A 10,431-nucleotide genomic window follows, 5' to 3' on the forward strand; every position below is an offset into this window, starting at 1 on the left:
AGTATGTTTATCGATGAGTATGCCTATCGATGAGTATGTTCCTTTCGGTGATGATATTCTCTTCTTTCTATAATCTAGGTTCCTAGGGATCTAGTTGTATGTTTTCTTTTCTTTTCTTCTATAAATGCGTATCAAGATAACTTCAGATTCAAATTTCCCATTTCAATGTCTCTATATATATATATATATGGTATTCGCTGAAACTCATCGAACCCATTCAGAAAGCGATGCCATGGAAATTTTCGCTCTTAAAATATACACAGTTTTTCACTTCGTTGGTCACCTTCGGGGAACGCGACACGGAAAAGGCCCAAATGGCCTAGAACGTGACAACTAAGAAATAGTTAGGGTGACACAAAGTGTTCTAACTCTACCCCAAAACTATACCGCATAAACTAAAAACATTCCACAGTTATTGGGGAGAGATGTAAAGTTCTATATAAAGCGTTGTTGTATTTGTGGATTCGAAAGCAAAATTATCTCATTTCCATGTTTTTTTAATCCAAAACTTCCTTCTTTTCTTTATTGTCTTTCAATACTTCCATATGTTAGTGGATAACTTAACATCCTCAAAACGTGATTATTATTGACCCAAACTTTTTGCTTTTTTCACGTTCTGAGAATGTACTGAAGTTTTATGGAAATAATCTATTTGAACCATTTTTCAACTATTGTCTGTGACACAATTATTAAATGTGAATTAGATGTATAGAGGATTTCGATATATGCTAACAGTATTGGTAAACTACTCATATCTCCCAATTATAAAGTCACATAAACTAATATAATTGGGAAGTATGACAAATAAAATCTATAATTATGCATAGTGATAGGTATGGTTAACATATTTTATTTTATATTTCAACCAAAGAAATTCGGACTTCAAAAGAAGGAGAGACAATTTCTAAAGAGACACCACGGTTTTGATACCTATATATATAGGTCGTCGAATTCTTTAAATCCAAAAATATCAAAGAAATAAAAGCACATATATCTAAAACCACCGTAGTGGTTTTTTACGTGGGAGTAAGTATACACAGTCTGTTTTAGATCTAGTAGAAAAAAAGAGGAAATCCAGGAAGCTAAGAATTCCTGCACAAGTTGCGATGACCAGTGCTATACATACGCTGTTCCCAGAGCCATGTTTTCAGTACAGAGTGAAAGCCCAGTAGAAAGCAAAGCCACTGAAAAGTATGGCCAAAATTGAAACTAGCAGCGTCACAAAACATGGATTCTTTTTTACCGTTACTTTTCTCACTCCTTTGTGTACCTTTCGGTCGTCGAGAGTAATTATTTTTGGTAACCTGAAATCGTAACCCTCATACCATGCCGTTTTTTTAGCCTTTTTCTCCCCCTTCTTGTGAACCCCCCATTTCTTGTTCCGGAGTAGTATCTTCTTTGTCAGGATTCAAACTTTTCATTTCAACGGTTGATGGTGTAGTGGAATTGTAAGCATTCACTAGAATAAACCATCGAGCTACTAAGGCTGGAATACTACCAATAACAATGAAAGGAAATATCTATAACACTCTAATGGTATATGTACCCAATATGGATGAAACTATTCTGTCGAAATTCATTTTAAAACAGCAGAACATATTGGTGGATAACCTAATACCGAATCTGCCGTTGGTTTTCGAATAACATCAATTTGATTATATTGTTTAGAGCAGATAAACCGACTAATGAATATATCCAGCCAGTTAAAAAAATTGTGTTTAATCTTCTCTGATTTCTTTATAGGTGAGAGTAATATAAAATCATGTAAAATGTATATGAAAGAAAAGTCCTCGCTTATATACTTGTAAAATTTAACAGCACATCACATCACGTTGTGTATACGGCATGATTTAATATTCATATTAAATTGCAATAACATATAACTGGACAAATTAAATGATAATGCTGGACTAGTAATAAGAAGTAGAATTACATCTAACAACATATTTTTCGATAATCTTTTGTTTATTCCCCCCTAAAAATATATTTATTAGGAAAAGTAATCATTTTTATTTGGGAAATATAAATTTTCGGTACGAGAAATAAACAGTAAATCAACTGAAAAAAAGTCTTCTATTTATTTGACCCAATAATACCACATTGGTAACGAAAACCCACAATTCAATTTAGAACTCTATAAAAAACTTAATCCCATCTTAGAACAAAGCCAATCGTTGTTTAATATGAAAATAATAAGACTATTTAAAATAGTTGTAATTTCCACAACAGTACGTAGTGGCTTCCCCTTTAATTAATATATAATTTTAAATACACGAGTAGTTTATGAAGAGAGGGGTGCTGGATTAATTAAGATTGGCTCTCAAGATAATATTTTTTCAAAATACAGCTTTCACAAGTTTCGGAATTCTCTAGAAGATGATCCTTTCTGTATTTGAATTTATTCATTTCCATTGACATTAAATTAGGTTTATATCTAAATTTTAATTATCGCTCATTACGAATTTGAAAAATTTTAAGCGCCTATTATGGATCTCATCTATAAAACACATAGGGTATACAGTTCTCATCAGAATATGATGATCAGGATAAGACAGATAATTAAAATATTCCAAGCTGTAAAAGGCAAGAAACCAATTTCGGTACCTATAAAAGACGTTGAAACAACAACAACATGGGTGTTCCATCTTTTTTCAGATGGTTATCAAGGAAGTATCCAAAAATTATCTCACCAGTTCTTGAAGAACAACCCCAAATTGTGGATAATGTCAAATTGCCACTTGATTACTCATTACCAAATCCAAATGGTGAACTAGATAATTTATATCTAGATATGAATGGTATCGTCCATCCATGTTCTCACCCAGAGAACAAACCACCTCCAGAAACTGAAGACGAGATGCTTTTAGCCGTGTTTGAATATACCAATCGTGTTTTAAATATGGCAAGACCAAGGAAAGTCTTGGTAATGGCAGTCGATGGTGTTGCACCACGTGCCAAAATGAATCAACAACGTGCTCGTAGATTTAGAAGTGCTAGAGATGCTCAAATTGAAAATGAAGCTCGTGAAGAAATTCTACGTCAGAAGGAGGAAATTGGTGAAATGATTGATGATGCTGTTAAGAATAAGAAAACATGGGATTCGAATGCTATTACACCGGGAACACCATTTATGGATAAATTAGCAGCAGCTTTGAGATATTGGACTGCTTTCAAATTGGCCACTGATCCAGGTTGGAAAAGTTTACAAGTTATAATCAGTGATGCTACTGTACCAGGTGAGGGTGAACATAAAATTATGAATTTCATTAGATCTCAAAGAGCTGATCCTGAATATAATCCAAATACAACCCATTGTATTTATGGTCTAGATGCAGACTTGATCTTTTTAGGATTGGCCACTCATGAACCACATTTCAAAATCTTAAGAGAAGATGTATTTGCGCAAGATAATAGAAGGCGAGGCAACACCTTAGCAGATAGTATTAATATGTCTGAAGAGGAGAAAAGATTAATCCAAGAACAAGACGCTCAAAAACCATTTTTATGGCTACATATTAGTACCTTAAGGGATTATTTAAGTGCAGAATTATGGATTCCAAGGTTACCATTCCCATTTGATTTGGAAAGGGCTATCGATGATTGGGTTTTCATGTGTTTTTTCTGTGGTAATGATTTTTTACCTCATTTACCTTGTTTAGACGTTCGAGAAAATAGTATTGATATTCTTTTAGACATTTGGAAAGTTGTCCTACCGAATTTGAAGACTTATATGACATGCGATGGTGAATTGAATTTAGAGTCAGTTGAGATGCTTTTGAAACAACTAGGTTCTCGTGAGAGTGATATTTTTAAGACCAGACACATTCAAGAAATCAGGAAACAAGAAAGTATTCAAAGAAGGAAATTACAAAGACAAAATGGAAATAACAATTTTGCAACTGGTCAAGAACAATTACAAATGCATGATACTTCTGGTAACCTAGCAAAGGGTTCTTGGAACTTGACAACAAGTGATATGGTAAGGTTAAAAAAGGAGTTGATGTTAGCTAACGAGGGTGATCCTGAAGCAATACGCGATAATAAAAGACTGAAAGTAGCAAAAATAGATGAATTGACTAAGAATATTAGTAATGAAGAGATGGACAAAGTTGTTGATTTGGCCAACAAATCAAACTTCACTGCCGCTGAGATAATGAAAAAGAAATTACAAGCTAGGAAGCATAAATTGGAAGAAGATGAGAAGAAAGAAAAAGAAGAGGGAGCTGAAGCTGAAGCTGAAGAAGAGAGATCAAAAAAAAAATTGAAAACAGAAGAAGATAATTTGAATGAAGAAATTTCAAACGAAGTTGAAGCAGAAAACGAAGATGAAGAAAGCAGTGTTAGCGGAACAGCAACTCCATCTGCAGTTGTAGTTTCAAATGGCCCAATTAAAAGTGGTGTTATTGATACTGATGAGGCTGTTAGGCTCTTTGAGCCTGGTTATAGAGAACGTTATTATAAAGCTAAATGTTATGTCTCTGACGAAGATATTGAATCTTTAAGAAAGGGGATGGTGAAATCGTATATTGAAGGTGTTTCTTGGGTGTTGTTATATTATTATCAAGGTTGTGCTTCATGGAACTGGTATTATCCATACCATTATGCACCATTTGCTCAAGATTTCTTTGGAATAACTGATATGGATGTTAAATTTGAATTAGGTGAACCCTTTTTACCATTTGAACAACTGATGAGTGTTTTACCAGCAGCTTCTGGTCATACTTTGCCAAGTATATTCCGTCCACTAATGAGTGAACCTGATTCCCCGATTATTGATTTCTACCCTGCTGAGTTCCCAATTGATATGAACGGGAAAAAGATGTCATGGCAAGGTATCAGTTTGTTACCATTTATTGATGAGAAACGATTATTGAAAACTGTTCGTGAACAATACCCCAAATTAACTGATTATGAAAAATCTAGGAATGTTCGTAAGGAAGCTGTATTATTAATCAGCAACAAGAACGCTAATTATGAGAAATTTACAAAAAAACTATATAAATCTGTCGATGGCAAGATAGAAACTGCTGAATTATTATTCCATCATTTCAAGAGTGGTCTAAGTGGTATTGTCTGTACTGATAGTGAAGGTTTTACTTTGGGTTCAAAAATATTATGTCCAGTTCAAGGTGGATCACTGCCCGATCTTTCTACAAATTCACTACTGAAAATGACCTATAAGCTGTTGCCATTACCTTCAAGGAATAAATCAGTTATATTAAATGGTTATATTCCTCCTGAACGTGTGTTAAACCAATATGATCTTGATTCTGTGATGTACAAATACAACAATAACCCACGTAATAATCGTTGGAATTTTGGAGATGATATGAAACAAAATAAAATCCCAGTAGGACCAAGTGGTACTACCCAATATAAACCAAGAGTCGGCGGATTCAGAGCTTTCTTCTTCTTTGGCCAACAGCAACAACAGCAACAGCAATATCATCAACAACAACAGAACGTTAACATCACGTCTGGTAACACACAGTATACAAATGGTACTCGATATCAATCTAATAACAATTATAATAATCGTGGAAGGTATAATAATAATAATACCGGTCGTGGCGGTAATTATAGAAATAATAGTACAAATGGTCGTATGAATGACCAAGATGGTAGAGGAGGTAGTTTCAGAGGTGGTAACAATGGTAATAGATATAATAACAGGAATTATAGCGGTAATCAAAGAGGTAACTCAAGTCGCTATCAAGGTGGTCCGCCCCGTCGTTAGACTTTCAAAAACAAACAATGGCACGAATATACTTTCGACATCTTTATTCTATGCACTTTTGAACAACCGTATGTACTATATAAAAAAAACATATACTTATATTCTAACAATATAATATACTATAAACATGGTATAAAACTTGTGTGATGTCATTTGGATTGTTCACTTGAGACTAAACGTAATGTTTCGAGATCATTATGTGACTTATTTAATATTTGTTTTTTGAAACCGTTATCAGGTTCACCAAAAGCAACATGACAACTAAAAAGCATTATGAAATTACTACTACGAAGTGTCTGAATTCTTCAGCCCCAAGCAAAATAGCTCTTGTTGATCGTTATGAACGGTCCCGGGAAATATGCTGTCATTTCATATAGGGTTCAACTTCAACAACCCTACGTACGGAAATTTCTCCACCATGTCTTCGTCCCCCCACAGATTTTTCCGGGATAACATCCCTACACCCCTACTACCAACCCGGTGGAGAATTTTTACCGCACACCGGAAAATCTTCGGGAAAATTATGTTTCCTTTGCAGATTCTAGTGCTACGGTTATTTCTGAGGGGAGACCTACTTCATTGTAAAGTAACTAAATCCGTCAATTTTTCCAAATGATGTTTCTGCGGACTTTTCTCGGTGGGGTATTTTTCTTCAAAAATTCGTAATAAAAATTTGTGGTTTTTTTCACCAACTGACCTGCAGAACTGGGAAAACGGTAAGTAACAAAGGATGTTAAGTTATTCACAACTGAATAAGTCTGTTTCCCTGATATCTTCATTTATATATTTGTTGTAAAATAAAAGGTGCTCTGTTTTTCAATAAGCACTGCTGCTTTGATAGAGTTCTACCAACGCAACACAACAGCTAAACAATCCAATATAAGAGATATCTTTCGAGGAATCTGTGTTTTATTATACTAGCACCACTATTGGGCCCAAAAAAAAATAGCAAACGAGCATACTACCAAGTGTACTTTAGTTTTCGCTCATTTCAACTCAATTGTACACGAGGGAAAAAAGTCGAGTGAGAAACTAATAATATTACAATTATACAACAAACGTTTATCCTGAATATAAGGATTCGAACAATATTGGAATTAAAAAGCTGGTCTTAAAATTCCTTACTAAATATATAAGAAAAATATACTGTTTTCTCAAAATGTTTGTTTCACCTCCTCCTGCTACCTCAACTGTTCAGATACTACAGATGAAACATTCTAAACGGAACAAATCTGGTTCCAACCTTGAACAGGGATCCCATTATAGAAATGATATAGAAAATAACATTAATAGTAATCATTTGAGTTCTATACCAGAGGAAAATAACTACTATAATAATGCGTCACATAATGGCTCTAGTTCAACGGTAGAGTCCCAAGGATATTTAATACAACAACAGCAACAGAATCAAATGAACTTAAGCGCTAACAGTAGAAAGAATAAAACAAATTTTGTTAGTGCTCCACCTGAATATGCTGATAGAGCTAGGTTAGAAATTAGAAAGAGATTATTACCTTCTCATAATAAGAAATCAATTCCAACTAATAATACCACGAACCACAATAGTGATAACCATCCAAGATCTTCTATATCAACCGGTACAATCAGTAACAATAGTAGTATTCAAGATAATCATAGTCTTGTATCAGATAATGCATCATCGTATCAATCAAGTATATTTTCACACCCCTCTACGGTAGTTACAGAAACAACGAATGATAGTCTTCCGATAATACCTAAATACGTCACAGAAATAACACTGGAGGATGCATTACCCAAAACATTCTATGATATGTATCCTCCTGAAGTATTAATGTCAGATCCCTCAAACCTTTTTTATAATGGTAGACCCAAATTCACAAAGAGAGAATTATTAGATTGGGATTTGAATGATATAAGATCGTTATTAATCGTTGAAAAATTAAGACCCGAATGGGGAAATCAATTACCAACTATAATAGCCACAAATGGGATGAATGTCCCACAATTTAGGTTACAATTACTGCCGTTAAGATCGATGGATAATTTCATAATAAAAACTTTAGTGGAATCAGACCTTTATTTAGAAGCTAACTTAGATTATGAGTTCAAAGTAACTAGTGCAAAGTATACAGTTGCATCCGCTAGGAAAAGACATGAACAAATTACTGGACTAAATGAACCAATAATGAATTTATCTAAACCAGAATGGAGAAATATTATTGAAAATTATCTATTAAATATTGCTGTGGAAGCTCAATGTAGATTTGATTTCAAACAAAGATGTTCAGAATTTAAAAAATGGAAATTGCAGCAATCCAATTTGAAAAAACCAGACATGCCACCACCAAGTTTAATACCGCGTGGTTCATCATCATCAGCTGGTAAAGGCAATGGTATTAATCCTTCAAGTAATAATTTATTAAAGAAGGCCTTAATGAAGAACATGCAAATGAAGAACCTTGGTAATGGACAAGAACAACAACCTTCCATTAACAAATCAATGGAACAGCAAAATGTTAAGATATCACTAACAAAGGAAGAAAAGGCAAATATATGGTCACATTGTCAGGCACAAGTGTACCAAAGATTAGGGCTAGATTGGCAACCTGACGGTGTTTTAAGCTAGACGAACGCTAATATATTATCATAATAATTTTATGATTACATTCGTAGTCATAAAGAACTTTCAAAGTGGTCTATGCCAAATATGCATTCGCTAAAGTACTTACAAAACAGACAATCTAATAATAATAATTAATATCTATATAAATTAATAGTACGTACTTTTATTCGAACCGAATCATTCAACAAGTATTACACAAAATATTGAATACTAAGATTAAAGCCATAACATGAAGCAATTGGGTTAGAATAGAGCCTCACCATTGTAATCACTTTGCCTTTTTGCTTCCTAATTAATCCTAGAAGAAACTGCAACTATATTTATGTCGAGAGATTGATCTTCCTCCTCATCTAAATTATACATGTTACCCGGTGGGATACCGAGCCGTAGTCTATTTTTTTTTTTTTTTGTAAAAATTGATTGAAATTTCGCAACTATTCAATAATAGACAAAAATTAAACCAAACTGTGAGATGGCATTTTACTTTACAGATCATCGAATAAGACAACTTTTGCTCCAAAAAAATAGTATACAGTACTGTTTTGAGTTAAAAAGATAATAAATCCCTGGGCAATCTATTTTTCGAACCATTATGAGTGAAGCGGCTGATTTACTAGCGTATTTAAAGATTAAGGATGAAAACAAAAATGACAAAAGTGACAAAGCAACAACAACAGCCGACAATAAGAAGAAATAGACAAAGATATACCTAATCCTTTCTTAGGCGGTGAATCCCCTCGTTACTCCTTCCCAAAGAGACCGAGACAAAGAAATCAGATGCTGATGATAGTAATTTAATTAAATCAGAATATGAAGTGAAAGTAAAATTAGCTGATTTACAAGCTGATCCCAACTCTCCCTTATATAGTGCTAAATCATTTGATGAATTGGGATTATCACCTGAATTATTGAAAGGTATTTATGCAATGAAGTTTCAAAAACCATCTAAGATTCAAGAACGTGCATTACCCCTATTATTGCATAATCCACCACGTAATATGATTGCGCAATCTCAATCAGGTACGGGGAAGACAGGTGCCTTTTCGTTAACTATGTTAAGTCGTGTTGATGTTAACGAACCAAATGTGACTCAGGCTATTTGTTTAGCTCCATCTAGAGAATTGGCTAGACAAACTTTAGAGGTGGTTCAAGAAATGGGTAAATTTACAAAGATTACTTCTCAATTGATTGTCCCAGATTCGTTTGAAAGAGGTCAAAAGGTTACAGCACAGATCCTTGTCGGTACACCTGGTAGTCTGTTGGATTTAATGCGTAAGAAATTGATTGAATTATCTAAGATTAAAATTTTCGTTTTAGATGAGGCCGATAATATGTTGGATAAACAAGGGTTAGGTGATCAATGTATTCGTGTTAAGAAATTCTTACCTAAATCTACTCAATTGGTTCTATTTAGTGCCACATTTGATGATGCAGTAAGGAAATATGCTAGGAGTATTGTTCCTGATGCTGATGTTTTGGAATTGAAGAGAAATGAAGTCAATGTGGATGCTATTAAGCAATTATATATGGATTGTAAAGATGAAAATCATAAATACGAAGTTCTTTGTGAATTGTATGGGTTATTAACAATTGGATCCTCTATTATATTTGTTGCTAAGAAACAGACAGCGAACCTATTATACGGTAAATTAAGGAAAGAGGGTCATACTGTATCTATTTTGCATTCTGATTTACAAACTTCTGACAGAGATAGATTAATTGATGAATTTAGAGAGGGGAAATCGAAAGTTTTAATTACTACTAATGTGTTAGCACGTGGTATTGATATTCCCACGGTGTCTATGGTAGTTAACTATGATTTACCAACAACAAAGACGGGAGAACCAGATCCAGCTACATATATTCATAGAATAGGTAGAACAGGTAGATTTGGTAGAAAGGGGGTTGCCATATCATTTGTTCATGATAAGAAATCATTCTCCATTTTGGCTGCTATACAAAAAATCTATGATGACATGGAAATGACTCGCGTACCAACAGATGACGTGGGATGGAAGTGGAGGAGTATTAAGTTAAAAAAACTACTAAAAGATTAAGGAAGGGAAGAACATACACACATATATATATA

At 33.9% G+C, this 10,431-nt stretch overlaps 3 protein-coding genes across 3 annotated transcripts; all 3 read left to right on the forward strand.

The window, feature by feature from the left end:
* Positions 1–2,632: 2,632 nt before the first annotated feature.
* On the forward strand, positions 2,633–5,737 carry RAT1 (ssRNA exonuclease RAT1; the record flags this gene model as incomplete). Its single annotated transcript, XM_003670582.1, has 1 exon — positions 2,633–5,737. One exon carries the CDS (start codon positions 2,633–2,635, stop codon positions 5,735–5,737), a length of 3,105 nt encoding a protein of 1,034 aa, XP_003670630.1.
* A 1,159-nt stretch (positions 5,738–6,896) lies between these two features.
* STD1 (Std1p) lies at positions 6,897–8,345 on the forward strand (the record flags this gene model as incomplete). Its single annotated transcript, XM_003670583.1, has 1 exon — positions 6,897–8,345. One exon carries the CDS (start codon positions 6,897–6,899, stop codon positions 8,343–8,345), a length of 1,449 nt encoding a protein of 482 aa, XP_003670631.1.
* Positions 8,346–9,268: 923 nt separating this feature from the next.
* Positions 9,269–10,399, forward strand: DBP5 (ATP-dependent RNA helicase DBP5; the record flags this gene model as incomplete). The annotated part of the gene is made up of 1 exon (XM_003670584.1): positions 9,269–10,399. One exon carries the CDS (start codon positions 9,269–9,271, stop codon positions 10,397–10,399), a length of 1,131 nt encoding a protein of 376 aa, XP_003670632.1.
* Positions 10,400–10,431: the final 32 nt, after the last annotated feature.

The sequence above is a fragment of the Naumovozyma dairenensis genome, chromosome 6 (genome assembly GCF_000227115.2).
Source record: "Naumovozyma dairenensis CBS 421 chromosome 6, complete genome".
NCBI classification, from domain to species: domain Eukaryota; kingdom Fungi; phylum Ascomycota; class Saccharomycetes; order Saccharomycetales; family Saccharomycetaceae; genus Naumovozyma; species Naumovozyma dairenensis.